This window comes from Lolium perenne, chromosome 2 (genome assembly GCF_019359855.2).
Source record: "Lolium perenne isolate Kyuss_39 chromosome 2, Kyuss_2.0, whole genome shotgun sequence".
In the NCBI taxonomy this organism is placed as follows: Eukaryota; Viridiplantae; Streptophyta; class Magnoliopsida; order Poales; family Poaceae; genus Lolium; species Lolium perenne.
In genome coordinates this window covers 98,025,210-98,043,424 of record NC_067245.2, presented here as the reverse complement: position 1 = coordinate 98,043,424, position 18,215 = coordinate 98,025,210, and the positions used below count along the sequence as shown (strand labels likewise).

The following is an 18,215-nucleotide window of genomic DNA, read 5'->3' as shown; positions in this document are numbered from 1 at the left end:
AGTTATCACATATTTTGTAAAAATGTTATATAATACTAAAATTATTTTTCCTTGGAGCAATTTTTCCATTCGATGGTAGCAAATATTTATTTATTTCGAAGCAACACCTTTTGAAGCAGGTCTAATAAATAATTTTAGTACCGATGGAAAGAAATTCTTTGTTGGAAGCAGTAGTCTGATCAACGGAAGCAACACCATGCTACTTTGGAAACATAAAAAAATATTTTTGCATATATCACAAAAAAATCGTTCGGGCTATCTAAATAAAAATAATCAAGATTTTCTCCCTAAAAATACCGAAATTAGTTTCCTAAAATAACAAAGATTATTTAAATCGGAGTAGTTAATTACATAACCCACTTAATTAGCGCAAGTTACCCAGAAAGATGCTTGGAATATCTACTCAAAAAGGCCCACGTATCCATCAGAAGGCTAAACAGATCGTACGTCTCTAGAGGAGTCCGATGGGAAGCTAGGATCGGGAGCCGATTCCTAGCGCTTCCCTTATTATTTAGCTAGAATGGGCTTTTCCCTTAATTGGCTACGAATGGGTTAAAAGAGGTGTGTCCAATAGTCATGAAAAAGACCGGTCCACTAAATGCAACATCATTCGCTCAATAAAAAAAGCAAATGCAACTTCGGTCGATGCATTTCAAAAGTTCCGATTGAAATATGATCTAAACAAGGAAGCGCACTTGCCATTCATTGGTTATTTGAAGCATCACAAAAGCATCGGGTTAAAATATGGCTTTCAAATTAAGTTCCAGATTAGTAGATGCTACCAAAGGTAGTGGGGGTGCCATACGCAAAAAGCAAACGCAACTTCAGTCGATGCATCAATTAATGGACATATGAGTTGAGTGAGGTTATATAAATAATTTGAATACACTTAAAAAATTGTATGCAATTCTTACCATATACTACAAATATTGATCATTATATAGTGAATAGTAAGGGCCCTGATGTTTAGATTCGCCCCGGGCCCCTAAAATCTCAGGACCGGCCCTGCTTCAACCTCACTATCCATGTCGACAACAAGCAGCATATACGACGAGTCTGCAAGTTGGAGAGCAATGTGGTCGTGTACTACAACGAAGCGAGCGACGACGGAATTAACGAGACCAGCATCGGATGGGGCAGGTTGCCTGCCTTCTGCGTGGATAGGTTGTCGACGAGGGACCTCGGCTTGAGCTTGTCCAACCAGGGCGTGTTCCTCTCGCAGAGGTTGAGGGAGAAGATGGAGCGCGACCGGCAAAGCCGAGGAATGAAGATGGCCGTCGAGATCAAGCCTGTCCATCCAGAGGAGGCATCTAGGGCGTGCATCGTGATGTGTGATGGCAAGCTTGGCCAGTCCGTCGCAGCAGCGCCAGCGATGCCGTGCCTCCAACTATGTGGGACAGAAAGAAAATTTATTTACTACAAGACTCAACGCCGCCCCATATTCCTACTTCATACATCTTCTCCTTTCTGAGACTTCAACCAGTTCAGTCCGGACATGACCGACTTCCGTGCTCCCTTCGATCCAAGTTAATTGTACTACTTCCTGAAGATTTCAGTTGTGATTGACTAAAGATTTGTTCATGTCGGGTTTTAAGTAGGCTAATTTTTTGTGCCATGTGTGGCATGTCATATATGCTTCTGATCAGACTATGGTTTGCTGTATGTGTGGTTTGCCACACTTTCTTTATTAGGGCTTGTTTGGTACTAGAGTTTTAGTGAAAATTAACGGGGATAATCCGCTTCAAACTTCAAATTCTCACTTATTTCCAATACATGTTTGGTGCTAGAGTATGAGCGAGTTTAATCCCCATTTATCTCCACTTTTCCATAAATTTTAGTGTAATTTTTTCAATCCCCAATACTCTACCCCTACCTAGTGGATTGGGGATGGGGTTTTGTGGGGATTAGGTGACAGCAGAGATTCACCAATACTCTAGGGTATTATCCTCACTAATCCCCACTAAAACAATAGTACCAAACAAGGCTTTAGACTATCTTTGATCATCATTGTTTGCTGGCAATTAGTGAAGAAGGTCGGCCGTGGCAATAAAACCTTCCAACTTCTAGAAAAGGTACATTTCGAAAGGTGTTTAGAAATTTACAAGTGGCTTGTGCTTCCATATAGACCCTCAAAACTGGAACGTTTTCCTCGGTGAAACACATGGACGGCTGAGATTAAACGATACCTGTTCGGCATTAGGGGTAGGATGGCTGAGATTAAACATTTTGAAAGGTGTTTAGAAATTTACAATTGTGTAGGCGTACGTACTTATCCTGAAAACTAAGAGACAATTTTTTTCTCGAGAATCCAAGAAAGGAAGTCATTGAGGGATGTTTAAATTGGTCATTTATATATCTACTACTGATTGAAACATCCCTACTACTGACTGAAACATCAAAATTGGTTATTTTTCTTGAAACAAGGGCCAAAGCGTTATCTGACTGTTGTTAATTAAGCAAGAGGTTTAGTTTTGTGCCACATATGCCTCCGGCCTCCGACTCCGAGGGCCGAATGAACAAAGCATGAAGCCATGAACTGTGATTCGATGACTGTGTTCCGTGCAATACTACTTGGTTCTCGAAAAACAATAATTACTACTCCCTCGTGCGCACGAGAGACCAGATCACTTGCACATGAGGATGAAGATTGTTACGGATTATAGAAAAAAGAGTAGTCGGCATGGATTTTCAGCCATCGCTGTCCGTCCTCAGGTGGCTTCCTCCAACGGCGGAGGGGTGGCTAGGGCGGCTGGACGGAGAGGGTACAAGGTGGTGGTGGTGGCGGCGTGGGGGCCTCCAGAGTGACCAAAGGAGGCGACCCATGAGGCATAGCAACCTAGTGGAAATGATTGTCGAGTGGAGCAGGTCCCATGAAAGTATGGCTATAATAGCTGGCAGCTTACATGTCCGGGCATGGGTGTGTGTGCGGGGGAGGGGGGGTCGGCTATCCAGTGCATTTGGGAGTGAGAAAATAGGGCAGAGAGAGGTGAGAGAAGAGAGAAATGAGTGTGCTTGGGGATTCATTTGACTACCATAAGGATCAGACACTACGAATCTAACATGAAGTTGTTCTAGAGTTGGTGTGGACGGCCTCGGTTGCCACCTAATTATTGTGTTCGCTTGGATGGTCGGTGCCTGTATGAGGCTTGCTGATTAATGTGAATTTTCAATTAGAGGTATAGGTGGGAGCACTATTTTTTTTGTTTCTGGATCTAAATAAATGCCTCGATGGGTCACCGGTGGATATACTTAAGGGCATGTACAATGGGGTGACGTCAGCCTTCCCCTACGGATGCCACGTCAGATTTTTGTCTAGTTGAAGGAGAGAGATTGAAGAAAGAGAAGGCTGACTTCCCTTAGCTAAGAGATGATCCCTTATGAAATAAGAGAAGACTATTTTCTCTGTTGTACCATTTGTCTTTCCTTAGCAACCCAATTTCCTTCTTACATTTAATTGATTCTCAATTATTCTAGGTATGACAATAAAAGATAATACATTGTACCACTTATATTTAGTGTTTTCTCTAGATGACGTGGACCCGTTAAGAGAAGACATGTCTTCCTATCATTGTACATGCTCTTAGGCATTGCTGATGGCAAAGGAGATGTCCAGCTAAGGCAACAGCCAACATGAACGACGCCTTGCCTCAAATGGTCAGCCAGTCGTGAAACTCTGACCGGTGCACCACAGCCACAAACGAGCAGTAGTTGCTGGAGCCCAGCCACCAAGGATATGCCGAGTTTTGACGGTCCAAAATAGCCAGCGCCACCGGAATGCACTGGTACACATACACATCGCTCGCTCAGCCAAATATGTTGTGCGCTCTAGAGCATAGTTTGAGTTCAATTTCTCGGTGCGATCCGTCCATTATGCGCGCGAAACCGCCGGGCGGGCTGAAAGCGCGTGGCGTCGCGTTGCTTCGTGCGTTACGAACTGGACGCGGTGACAGCTGAAATCCCACCTCCGCAGTGCCAAGCATGGCGCGGTAACAGCTGAAATCACTCACGCAGGCTTCGTGCACGGAGCTTTGAACGGACGATGGCGTGTGCATGGCGTGACGGGTTAATTTGTGCCGCAGGACATTCAGCAAACACCAACGGCCCTCTTTTCTTTTCCGGAACAAACGTACGCCACCATATACGCGTCTTCCTGCAGTCGCAGGGACCTTCTGGGTTTATTGGAGCTTGGAGCAAACCTTTACCAGGAGTGACTGATCCACTTATAGCTGAAGCAATGGCGCTCCGTGAAGGAGTAGTCTTTGCCCAACTTCGAGGGTTTTCGCGAGTGGTGTTTGAAGTTGATTGCTTGGAGGTAGTACATCATCTCTGGGACTCGCGCGCTGTTTCACGCTCAGTAGTAGCGCCGATTCTTTTGGACATTGAAGGGCTAGCTTTAAATTTTATTTCCTTTGTTATTCAGCATGTAAACCGGACAGCCAACACTTCGGCTCACCTGTGCGCCAAGCAAGCTTGCATGCAGGATGATACCGAATGTTGGATGGACTTAGTTCCTAGTTTCCTCACAATCAGCATTCAGGCTGATAGTGCAGGAGGTTCTGATGAATAAAAGCCCTTAAAGTTCCCGCAAAAAAAAAAAAACTTGCGCCGTATGTTACAGCATCCCAGTCGTCCCCTGAAACGTCTCCCAAAGCAATTTGAGCGTCCCGAACCAAAAAACGGTTTCAGGCACAACCCCCAAAGATCATTTTTGTCCGTCGCGCCCCGATACGGTGTCCGGCGCACCGAGTCCATCCCCGCCCCACAGGGGATGCACCGGGGACGCCAGACACACGAAAAGCGAGGGGGGAGTGGCGGGGCCGACCAGTCAGCGGCACAACAAATTTTAACCTAACCGTCGCCTACCTCACGACGTGCAGTTCCCACAGCGACGGTGTAGTTCCCGCAGAGGTGCAGCGACGCGTCTCATCGCGCCTAGCTCTGCGTGTCGGCGTTAATGAGCGCCACCTTTCCCCAGCTTCCCTCCGGCCTATAAAAAAGGCCGCCTCTCATCGTCCCTCTTACACACAAACCCTATCGCCTCTCTCCCCAACCCTAGCCGCCACCATCTCAATAGGAGTCGACGCCATGTCTGGTAGAGGCGCAGGCCGAGCTCCCAATTATGTATTAGTTTGTGGAAACTAAAATAAAAATACCAAAAAAATATTTTTAATGTTTGGAGGCGGCGTTTGGGGGACGCGGCTAGGGAGCGACGTCCCCCAAACACGGCACGAACAAAACACGTCCCTCAAACGCTCAATCCGGCGCGGTTTGGGAACACTTTGAGGGACGCGACCGGAGATGCTCTTAGTCCTGCAGCTTCTCAACGCATTTTGGTTAAATAAATAACCGCGCGTGTCCATTTTGCATCGGACGGAAATAGTTTCCATTTGCGTCTAAGGATGCCCCCGGGCGACCCGACACATTTTCTCCGGCTAGACCGATTTAGGATCTTTCCACCGAAATGTGCAAATAAATTGGCCATACAAAACAGCACAATTTATTATTACACCCAAGTAAATACAAAATTCTACATGCATCATGCATGAAAATACATAAAGCGTAGTTCACAATTAACAAATGAAAGTAGAAGAGATTAACTACTCAACATTCTCTTATGACAGCCAATGCCTACTCATGCGCAGCCTATAAGGGAGAGAACGATGCGGGCAGGTCATCTCCAATACCCTACCTCCGAGCCTGGACCAATGAGGAGGCGTGGCACGGGTAAACCTAGTCGACTACGACGGTGTGGCGGCGGTGGTGTGGCGGTGGTACCCTAGGGCTGCAAAGAACGGAAGGAGGATGCGAGCGAAAACTGTTCGATTTCATTGTCCCTAGCGTGCGGGGCCAGCTAGGAATATGAGGTCGTGCACAGCGTCGGCATAGACGCATTTGCGGCGTAAATTTAGGCCGTGTTTGGGTCCCTATGGACATACCGGACATTTTGCGTCGAGACGCTAGCCTCGGGTGCAGATCCATTTTTCAACTACGCGGACACAAGCAATCAATTCGCGTATGTTTGATGCCCTTGTAGCTTCTTTTATTCATTATAGAGGAATTGTATTAGATTTAGATTCTATAGAAAAAAATTCTACATAAATTGTTTGATTCATAGGAATATTTTCTATAGGAGCTAATCTAATAGTGAATTACACACACTTTATCTTCCCACACGGTTTAAGTAGGCATAATATTTAAATCCTATAATTTTCCTATTTATATACTTTTCCTATCGAGTAAATCAAATGAGCCATTACCCTCTTTGTTCCCTACTCCCTAGGTTTCTTTTTAGACAAAAAATTCATAGAGCCCAACTTTAAACCAACAAAGCCTAAAACGGCTAGAGTACACAAGGGAACGATGTTGGGTTTACTAGCTTTACAATAGCAACACATAGCAAAGAAAATGACATGCAAACAAAATGAAGAACACGAGTACTACAAGCTTGCTAAGAATAGACAAATTCATATAGAATCTTGAAATCTCCGTCCCCGTCAGTTAAAGAACTTGAATGTCACCGGAACACACCCCTGAAGATGTCGGAATCTCCACCAAAACCAACATCACATATGCAACCCCAAACAAGCAAAGACCCTGCAGCGAGAACCAAAAGAGCGAGGCAGGTCATGGGCTCCAACGGAAACGCCCTCAGGGAGGCAATGACACGAGGGTGACATAGTTGCATGATCAACAAAGGGTCTAGGTTATTACCCACATACATCAAACCGATTGGGGAAGAGGAACGAGGTTCATCGAAGACGCCAAGGCTTTCGCTCGAACCCTCTCGGCTTTCCACACAAACACGTAGTCCAAACATGAGTTTCAAAATCACCAACACTACCTTGATGCCCCCACACCTTGGAAGGTCAAACAAAACACAGAGGGGCAATGAAAATGAGCACCAAACCGAGAGAAGGTTGCACCTAACAAGTGGTGATCCCACCAGGAAACAACCGCATTGCTGGGAGACACAGAGGAAGCAAAATGGGGGAACCTTTTTTTTCTCGCAGGATTGTCAGTAACTAGACGAAAGTGGAAGTAAAAGTTGTCGGACTCAACACTAACGCACGACGCCACCGAGAGAGAACGCGAAGGAGAAGGGACGAGGTACTCAGGAGCCTCTCCTCTGGTCCCAACAATTGCAAGTCACCCTGACCGCAAGCACAAATCCCTTCGGCATGTGCGTTCCCACCGACGGACCGCCGACGTCAAAGTCCATCTTCAACTCACCACGGATGACACATCAACCACCATCGATCCAGTCAGCCGATCGATCCTACCCCGGGACCCAGAGCTGGAGCCGAAGCCGCTTGATCAGAGGATCCCTGGTGGCCTCTTCGGCTACAACTAAGCCACATCGGCTCTGCTCTGGAAATGATCAGGTCCTCGCCTCCACATCCGTCGACATTGAGAAGTTCGAGCCCCTCTTGGGCTCGAGTACGCATGTGCGAGAGAAAACTCCCTGCCGCCACTATAAGCTTTGTGATCTTTGCTGGCAGCGTCCTCCGATGACGATGGATGGAGGGAGGGGAGGGGAGGGGGGCTAGGGTTTGTCGCCCTCGCAAGAGTGGCACAAGAAGCAAACTGGGTTTTTTTTTGCAAAAACTTTTCCTGGGTTGGTCGCGCAGCTAGGGTTTCCCTAGGTTCCGAGTTCTTTAGTTTTGAGAGAACACCTACACTTATAGAAACGAAACTGCAATGTCGCGCACCTCACCACCAAAAGAACATGTTGCATACTTGAGCTGAATACAATGTGGTTCGAAACTGAATAATCCATTTAAGCTTCCATACAGAAATGAAGCCCGACACCACCAAATTTACGGCACCACCGTACCAGTACGTGATCTATCTTGATGTGCGTTTACCAATTCCATTCCTGCCTCAACAACCGTCTAGAAAAGGGAGGAGGCGCCCCGCCGACACCCCACGGGCGGAGACACAGCCAAAAACCCACACTCCCTCACTACACTCCCACTTCCGTCACTCCCCTTCCTTCTCCTTTCCGCCTCCTCAACCAGAATCATTCACCATTCGAGCAAATGCCCTCATCTTGCTGACGAGTGACGACTCCACCAACGTCAGAGCACCCATCCCTCTCCCAAGTCACATCTCCATACCCATCTGATCTAGTTCCGTCGCTGCAAGAGAGCTTCTAGATAGCTAGGCGCGGCTAGCAGAATTAATGGCGAGAGGTGCCGGCGCCGTCGCTCTCCTCTCCTTCCTCCTCGGCCAGCAAATCCTCTCCGTGCTCGTCGCCGGCGAGGACCCGTACCGGTTCTTCACCTGGAACGTCACCTACGGCTTCATCTACCCGCTCGGCGTCAAGCAGCAGGTCGGTCTCCTGCATTCTGTTCTGCTCCGTTTCTCCCCACTGTAAAATCTGCAGCTACTGTAGAATCACATTGTGACTGGAGCGTAGCTAAGATGCTGAATGAATGAGTGGATGGATTTGCATTGCAGGGGATACTGATCAATGGCCAGTTCCCGGGGCCGCAGATAGAGGCCGTCACCAACGACAACCTCGTCGTCAATGTCTTCAACAGCCTCAACGAGCCATTCCTCCTCTCCTGGTACGCATCCTATAGCTCATGAACCCGTCCATTTCGTCTTCGTCTTCATTTTCTCTTTACGAGTACCACCTCTTCGCAGCCAATTCGTCTCTGCTATCTGTATTTAGTACGACAAGACTAGTACGGGAATGCCTTAACGAGTGAGTCCTCTAAAATCAACCATGATGAAACCAATGCTAGTACGTAATAACGTTTAGGTTTTTAACAATCCCTGTTCTATTTCTCCAACAAGCGAGTAAGCATATTTTTTTGTTCGAGACAAGTAAATGAATGCTGCGCCAGCTGAAGATGGATCATGCTTGTCTAGCTGCAGTGCGCTGCTCGAGTGAGCTCGTCCCAGTGTACCTACCGCAGCATAATTTAGCACTATTACGCTGATCAGTGATCCACATGGCCTACAAAGATGGAGTATATCGGGTGTTTAGCCATGTCTTTCCTGACAACTCATATAATTTTTGGATCTTGATAGCGTATTAAATTCCCTGTTTTGTCTGTGATCTGGCCCCGCCCTGGTGTTGGGCCACGCATTGGACCAGCTTATTATGCCTTGTAGCTGGGTCGTGTGAGCTTACTAGCCTGTCATATTCATGGCAAATCCTCAAGTACCTATCTTTGCTTTGCCGGTGAGACAGTGCAGTTGCAAATCCTCAAAGTACGTCTCTCTTTTAGTGGCGAAGGGATCTTTGCGTAATGAAGGGACGCCGTGTTTGGTTAATTCCGAAGTACTGTATTGTTGTAGTACTCTTTTATGGCATCTTCGATGACTCAATGTATTTTGGTTACCAAAAATAATCGACTGCGTTCGTTTGCGTGGAGCCGAAATTGGTGTCGTTGCCTGCAGCGTCTGTTTGGGTCGGGGGGTCGCCCCAGCGACCTGACGCAAATAATTATAGTTTTCACATATTTTAAATAGATGCAAGAAGGGCAATACATTGAGAAGAGAACATATCGATGCTCGAAGTACTAGTTACATAGATATAAAAAAACGAAATCGGACGATGCTCGAAGTAAAAACCCTAGCCCACTACTCCTTGTCGTCGACTGGGTCAGGTTGATGAACATGGCCATGGGAGATGGCCATTTGAGCGCCCTCACGTCCATGGTGATTACCGACGCAGGAGAAGCGGCTATGGCAGGCATGACTGCGGGTGGTGGGGCTAAGGCCTCCATGGCCATCCTGACTGCCTCGTCCCCGGAGATGTCTGTCGGCATTATTGCGCTAGTATAGCTGGGATGTGGCCGTTGTGGCTCCGGTTGTTGTGACACGAGGACTGCGAGTCTCATCGACCCACGTCGTTGATGTTCTCCAGCTGGACTGGGAGCTGTTCCACAGTTCCCTCGGCCATGTAAGCGAGGTATCCCAGGTAGTCGTCTATGTCATCCCGGGTTTCCTCGCCCGGGATATCCTCACCGAAGAAGAGCTCCCTCTCGGGTTTTGGCGGCTCCTCCGCGGCCACAAGGACACGGCTCGACACGTGTGGCTTATTCGGCTTGGACGAAGACGCCCTGGCTTCGTCGTCCTTCTTCGGCTTCTTCCATGTAAACACCCTTTTTTCCATGGCGCCACCCATCCTGTGGCTAGTGCACACGTGGTAGTTTATTTGGTTGTAGCGTAACGTGTTGATCAACATACCGTTCATCGGTTCACCGAAAGGTTCCGGCCCTAACAGAAGGCCCTGTTTGTTCTTAGTTCACTGCTGTGTGCCTGGGTGGGAAGGGCAGGTACGTACACCGCATCTCGTGATCACACGGGGTTGGGTGCTGTCCACTATCGGCCTCGTGTCGGTGACAACATGTGCGCTTCCGGGAGAGTGGAGTGGGAGCCAGCGGAGCGAGGGCGCACCGCCGTACCGATGACTGCACATTCGGCGCGTCCGTGTCCTCTTGCTTCCGCTCAAAAGTTATGACGCCTCCTCACGGGCCCAACCGTTTTACTTTTTATTACTAGGCTACATTAAAAACTACTGATCCCTTCTTACTGAAAGCTGGCACAAGCGAAAAATGGCAGTACCAGGATACCGCCACATTTGTTAGCGTCGGTTCTGACTTCTGAGCCTCCATCCGATAGAAATGATGTGATGGCATCTTAGCGGCGCGACGTATATGGATATTCAAAATGTCCGCGGGCGTTCGTTTGTATCGCCTGGCCAACACGAAAATGGTGACGCGTCCGTTTGCGTCTGAGGTTGGCTCCAGTGGGACGCGTTTTGGGCGCAGGCCAAAATTCAAAAAGGATGAAATACCGTCAACTTTGCACGAAATTACAACCGCAAATTGAGGGCTGAAACAAGTTCATCACACTTTGCAGCTGGTACGGCGCAAAGTGGAGTTCAAAAGGGGCACAATAAGACCTGAACAGCAAATAAAAAAAAGTCCAAAAGGGTGTTGCGCGCATGGCGCCGGCGATCAGGCGTCTCGCGCGCGGATTTCGGCGCGCCTCTTCATGAACCATGCCCTGGTGTCGTCGTCGACGCCGCTCAAGTCGGCAAGCATGATCCTTGTGTCTTCTGCACGCAATTTAGCCTCGGCGTCCAGCCTTTGGACATCGAGGACCTCCTTCGCGATGTTCTGGTAGATGGCAGCTGCGGCAGTCTTGATCTTCTGGTTCTTGCGCCAGCCGCGACGCTTCACGGCCTCGATGATTTTCTCCTCCGGGGAGAGCACCTTCGTTGCCGCCTTCGGCTTTGCCTTCCGGCCGCCGCCGGTGGCGGCCCGCTTTGCTTCCGCCGGAACTGCAGCCTCCATTGTGGCTATGGTCTTGGCTACGGGGGAGTGTGGGGCGGCGGCGGGTGCGAGGATTTGCTCCGCATCCATGGCGCTGGCTGCGGCGGCGAGGATGTACATCGCTTCTGGACTGCTCGCGCCGGTCTAGTTTGATATTTCCCGCGGGGAATGGCCAGTGACGGGAATAATATCAGCCTCCTTGCCACTGACGCGCGATCCTACGTCTTTTTGGGCGGACACTCGGCACGACTGCAGAGCGTCCGCGGAGACGCAAGCCTGACGCATATTTGGACTAGATTTACGTCTCCACGGACGGCCCAATCATTTACGTCATCTCGCTGGAGCAGAACTCAAACCCATTTCGCGCCGCTGGAGATGCCCTTAGCGTGCACAGCTTGAGCTTTGGCAGCTGCCTTTCATTTGTTGCACCGACGTCCGTCGTACGTGCATGGCCGCTACGGTACACGGGTTCGACTGACAGGGACGCCATCGCTATCTAACAGGATGTCGCGTCGGGCGGAATAGCTGTCGGCCCGCGCCACCAGCCCGTGCCTCTGCAGTCTGCACTGCACGGAGAGACGCAAACCGACCACAATGCGGGGCCACTACACTGCACACCATTTCTTTTTAAAAAAATCTAGTACTCCGTACTACTGGTCACCCCGGACCATTATGTCGTACTCTGTTCATTCTAAATTAGTTGATGCTGGTATTTGGACACGAAACGTTTTAGTGCGTACATTCGTCATTGTTCTGCATTTCGTTTTAAATAAATTTTAACCCCTCACACAAATTCTCATGAATCCCGACAAATTACTCCTAACCTACCGAAGAAAACTGTTCATTTTGCGCATTTCATTTGAAATTTGGCTAATGTTTTTTTTCACTAAGATTCACTCATTTTGGAGGAAAAAAAACCGTGTCAACTGATTTAAAATAGGTGTTTGCTACAGTCCGACATCCTCCCTCAAACTTAAGCACACGAACGGTTGTGATTGCTTGGTACCCCTAATTAATAATGCAAAATGCGTATACGTAACCGTGTATAAAAACTGTATCGTCCAACTAAATTGTACTCCTTCCGTTTCTAAATATAAGTCTTATAGTTTTTTCCACGAAAACTGAAGAATGCATATTGAGAGAAAATTACACTAGGTTTGGGTGGAATTACCCCTATATATTTGACATGAGAAAATAGAGGACTTTGCATAAGACAAGAAAATATAATCAAATTCCTAAAAAGAAATTCATAGAAGTGGTATGTCGCACTAAAGCCTATATTCTAGAATTTTCTCGAAAAAACTATATGGCTTGTATTTAGGAATGGAAGGAGTATAACTATGTTGCTACATATGTATATGATTATGTACGTACACGGATCATTGGTGGCGACTCTTCCACGAAGTGGCGATCGTGGCCGCTGGAAGGGGCGGACGACAAAATATTGTTTGCCGGACAGTCCGACACAATTTAGGTAGACTCTCAATCACGTTGGAAACGAGACTAATCGGACCGTCTTGTGGTGACTGCTCAATTGCCTTGCTGTGCAGGATTGCCTTGCGATGCCATCCCCAGACTGTCTTGCGGGCATTGATATGCTTAAACGTGAACATACTAGGTTTTGAATTTAGGTTATGATTTTCTCCAAGTTTATAATGCTAAATGTGAAAATCAAAACTTGGAGAAAATCTAAACAGCATCGGTTGAATTTGGTGGACTTTACAGGAGGAGTTATACTTAAGCAACCTCTAGGGATTATTTTAGCAGCAGCGTAGAAGTTCAGTGTACGTGCACATAGCTTTATCCATTTTACTTTACTTCAAAGGTACACTGTTTCACTCGAATGTCACCATGACACCATCTAACAAAGCAGTACGCCAGCTCATGGAGAGCACACATATCAAACTCGTGGCACGTGAAAAAGTGCACGGATCACAGAACGTGCAATGCATCGACGGCATTGTTTGTTATGGAATTCCGTCTGTTATCATCTCGTGACCACGGCTACGAGAGCGCTGGCGCAGCCCGGGTGTATTCCTCGTCGTAAGCAGTGACCAGTAGCGTCGAGGTGTTGATGGGGCATATTTCTACAATAGTGCTTAAGCAATAGAGAATTTATCTTGGCCCGTTCTTACGCAAGGAGTGGAGATTTTTGAGCCGTTGTTTTAAAATACTCCCTCCATCCATAAATAGATGTCTCTAAATTTGGATGTATCTATACACTAAATAGTGTCTACATACATCCAAAATTTGATAAATTTAAGACATCTATTTATGGATAGAGGTAGTATTAGATAATCATATTTACGAGTTTAAAATAGTTTGAAAAGATCAGGATGTAGCCGATGATGTTTTCCACGGACATACAAACTATCAATTTGAATACTCCCTTTGTCTTAAAAAAACTGCTCAACTTTTTTTCTAGATACAGAAGTATCTACACACTAAAAATATGTCTAGATATGTTTGTATGTAGTAAATTGGAGCAGCTTATTTTGGAACGGAGTGAGTACTTTTTTTTATTTTGAGCTACCTAAAAATGATAAATGTGTTGGTCTGATTATTCATATTTGTAATTTTAAATATCAAAATTTTATTTAAAAAATCATTTTTTCATCCTTAGAAAAATAAATCTAATTGTGATTTTGCATGCTTGTAGATAACATTGTTTGATTATGGCTGGACTTTTATTTCCATTTTTTATAACACGAACATATTGTCTTTCGAGCATTATAACACGAAAATACTATTTTTGATTTTTTGATCACTGGTGCTCAAAAGCCACTTTCGGAAGAGCAATCAGGTAATAGAAAAACAAGTATCACTGAATCTCTAATATACTACGTATATAGTTTCTGCTACGGCGATGATACACAAGCTAGGCGACTGATACAGATCGATCGATCATGCAAATCCCAAACCGCCACAAGGCATCTCTACGACTGACGACAACGATGTTTGTGCGCAATGCAGGAACGGGATACAGCAGCGGCGGAACTCGTTCGAGGACGGGGTGGCCGGGACGACGTGCCCGATCCCGCCCGGCGCCAACTTCACCTACAACCTGCAGGCCAAGGACCAGATCGGCACCTACTTCTACTTCCCCTCCCTCGCCTTCCACAAGGCCGCCGGCGGCTTCGGCGGCATCCGGGTCCTCAGCCGCCCCAGGATCCCCGTCCCCTTCCCGCCCCCCGCCGCCGACTACACCGCCCTCATCGGCGACTGGTACAAGGCCAACCATACCGTAAGCTCCATCTCGCTCTCGTTTCTCGTATGCTTTGTAATATGAGACGAGTAGTTTGTCAGATTCAGCTGCGCGCCAATTTTTGAAAATGCTACCTCTCTCTTGGTGATCTGTAACAACAACAACAACATTTGTTCTGTGCAGGATTTGAGGTACATGCTTGACAGCGGCAAGACTCTTGGCTTCCCTGATGGCCTGCTCATCAACGGCCGCGGCTGGAACGGCTACACCTTCACCGTCCAGCCTGGTCAGACATACCGTTTCCGGATCACCAACGTCGGTCTGTCGACCTCCCTGAACTTCAGGATCCAGGGGCACACGATGAAGCTGGTGGAGGTGGAGGGGTCGCACACGGTGCAGAGCACCTACTCCTCCCTGGACGTGCACCTCGGCCAGTCCTACTCGGTACTCGTCACGGCGAACCAGCCCGGCTTCGACTACTCCATCGTTGTCTCCACGCGCTTCACCAGCAAGATCATATCCACCGCCGCCGTCCTGCACTACACCAACTCCGCCGGCAAGGCTCCCGGCCCTATGCCCGGAGGCCCCACCACCCAGATCGACTGGTCACTCAACCAGGCCCGTACCATCAGGTATGATCATCAGTCTGTTAAATTGTTTGATTTCTTTCCTGCAAATTCAGACTAGTGTAAGTCTTCCATCAGTGACAGCGTGATCGACATGCCTAACTTGATGCTCAACCAGATGGAACCTGACGGCGAGCGGGCCGAGGCCGAACCCGCAGGGCTCGTACCACTACGGCCAGGTGAACACCACCAGGACCATCAGGCTGGCCAACTCGGCGGCCACCATCAACGGGAAGCAGAGGTACGCGGTGAACAGGGTGTCACACGTCAACCCGGACACGCCGCTCAAGCTCGCCGACTACTACAAGATCCCCGGCGTGTTCTCGGTGGGCACCATCTCCGGCAGCCCCGCGTCCGGCGGTGCATACCTTCAGACGTCCGTCATGGGGGCCGATTACAGAGGCTACGTGGAGGTCGTGTTCGAGAACTCCGAGAACGAGGTGCAGTCGTGGCACATAGACGGCTACGCATTCTGGGTTGTCGGGTATGTGTTGTTCTCAAAGTTATGTAGAATGATCTTCAGTTTTGGTGGCTTTACTTTGGGCGATCTGAATCTGAAACGGGGTCTAAATTTTTGGTTCAGCATGAATGGAGGACAATGGTCCCCGGCAAGCAGGCAGATCTACAATCTGAGGGATGGTGTTTCGCGCTACACTGTTCAGGTATGGGTACCGCGCCTGACAGTCCCTGAAGTTTAAATTGTGTTCCATCCTTTAACTTGCTTAGAATCCAACAAATCTACTGCAGAATTACCATCATTTTGCCTTATTTGCAATCGTCAGTAAACTCTGTTTTACCTCTGTGTTTCCATCAGGTTTACCCCAACGCGTGGACTGCAATCTACATGCCCCTTGATAACGTGGGCATGTGGAACGTGAGAGCAGAAAACTGGGCTAGGCAATACCTTGGGCAGCAGTTCTACCTCCGCGTCTGGACGCCGTCGACGTCGTGGCGCGACGAGTTCCCTATCCCCAAGAACGCCCTCCTCTGTGGCCGTGCCGCCGGCCGCCGGACAAGGCCGCTCTGAATTACCGACACGGCCGAACCAAGGCTGTCATGAGAGGATGACACCTTGCCCTGCATCAGGCACACAAAATTTACCCAACCTGGAAGAAAGGCTCACAAAAAAAAGCGTGACCACAAAGCAGATAGTCGTACGTTTGCAATTGAACTTTTAGTGCCAGCTTGATTCTTTCTGCTATAATTAGCCATGTAGTAGCACCTTAGATTTGTTATGCTGATCATTGGTAAAATAAGTTATATGCTTCGTGTCATGCTGATTTCGTGACAACTTGTCTTGCTAATTTACTGACAACGTCTAGCAACGCGTGGCTGACTGCCTGACTGTACCAGATAAGCCGTCCAGAAGCTCCAAAAGAACTGGGCCATAGTTAGCTGTTGTGAGGAGTGAAGAAACATTCCTCTTCTCGTCATTTTCGTTACGCTTCGTTAACTGAAATCTTCAGTCACCGAGTTTCGAGAAGTGAAGAAATGGTTAAAGGGGTTCAACTTCGTGCTCTCAGCAAGTCGTTCGTGATCGCAACGACGCCATTGCAATTTTGGAAAATTCCATCGAGCTGCATGCACTGGGTGAACGCATGCCAATGCCATGTTGCCAAGCTAATGGCAGTTTGTTTTGGTTGTTTTTACACAGAGGGGCATCTATCACTGGATCATGCTTACAAGTTACAGGTTCCTGATTTACAGGTTTGCAACTCAATGCTGTTTTCTTTTGAGAGAGTTTTTAACCATTGTTGGAGGGCATACCCAAATTTAAGGCAAGGAACATTGTACCGATAAATAGAAGGACTGAATAGTTAATTAATAAAGTGATTTTTTTGGTAAAAAGAATATATATAATATCGTGAAGATACCAATTACACCGAGCTTGTGCATCACCAAGATATCGAAAGACATCTAGGATGCACACAACCAAGAACAAAATAAAAAAGAGAGAGAAATATGTAAACAAATAACCCATCGCAGTGATGACTCGGAACAAGAACAATCTAACCACCACCAAAGACACCTGAACCGCAAAGAGGTTCTCCAAAAGCGACGTTTCCAAGAAATAAAGAATGCACAAGCTTTGTTGTTGCATAATCAAAGATCTCGAGTTTTCACCCTGAAAAAAAACTAAGTTCCGAAAACAATACCTTCAACAAGGCCATTATCAGGTACAACGAATGAAGGTCATACCTTGAGCTCTCACCCTCAAACAAAATGCAATGTTTGAAATATATCAATGTGTTACCGTTATTATTAAATAGAGTCGTCATTTAAAAGAATAGCAAATACTCATTTGAAATAGGGAACCATCTAAAATTCGTGAAAATTTTGAGTTACGTGATAATTAAAAATTAAGATGAATAAAGTCTTTTTAAAGTATTCTCAAGTAATTATGCATTAAGAATACATCTTTCACAAAACCAAAGGGGAAATCTTCTATTTCTGAATATGGTACCTTCCCGAGAAAAAGGTTCTCGTTAAGGGTGTTGATGGAAGAAAGTATAAACTGAGCCAAAGGTAATTGACCTTACCTCCAAGTATTAGAATATGGCGCAACGAAAGTTGTTGCAGAACCGAAACTCTGCGAATAGAAGAGAGACAAAATAATCAAGATCATAGCGTCTCAATTAAAGTTTACAAAAGTAAGTAGGATTAAAGAATTCATTTGCCTCTTCGCAGAATTATATTCATGATTCACTTGTCTTGAAAATAAGACATACCTACCAAATACAAAGAAGTGATGATGGACCTAAATGCGATAAATGACTTAAGAGTCAAGAAATCCTATATTAAGTTGCATTTAAGATTACCAAGGTATTTTGGTACTTGATCTTATTAAGTAAAAGGTGTTACTTGATCTTCCTTGGAAGAAATGAAACTTTAAGAAATAAATAAAGCTCAATTTGTCACAAAGGATGTTTTGAAAAATTCAAAAGGTTGACTACAAAAAAGTACCAATGCTTGAGTAATTTCAATTTTAACTAGCAATTAGTTCATTTCGTGAATTGAGAAAAGTTTCTCAAAAACTTGCATCTCCTTCAGTACATGTATTGTAGAAGAGTTGTAATTGGTACAGCAAGC

At 46.8% G+C, this 18,215-nt stretch overlaps 1 protein-coding gene across 1 annotated transcript; it reads left to right on the top strand.

The window, feature by feature from the left end:
* Window positions 1–7,911: 7,911 nt before the first annotated feature.
* Window positions 7,912–16,399, top strand: LOC127333353 (L-ascorbate oxidase homolog). Its single transcript, XM_051359743.2, has 7 exons — window positions 7,912–8,332; window positions 8,461–8,570; window positions 14,268–14,538; window positions 14,683–15,131; window positions 15,244–15,609; window positions 15,709–15,787; window positions 15,940–16,399. The coding sequence occupies exons 1-7, from the start codon at window positions 8,183–8,185 to the stop codon at window positions 16,150–16,152; spliced, it is 1,638 nt and encodes a 545-aa protein (XP_051215703.1). The 5' UTR covers window positions 7,912–8,182; the 3' UTR covers window positions 16,153–16,399.
* The last annotated feature ends 1,816 nt before the right edge of the window (window positions 16,400–18,215 follow it).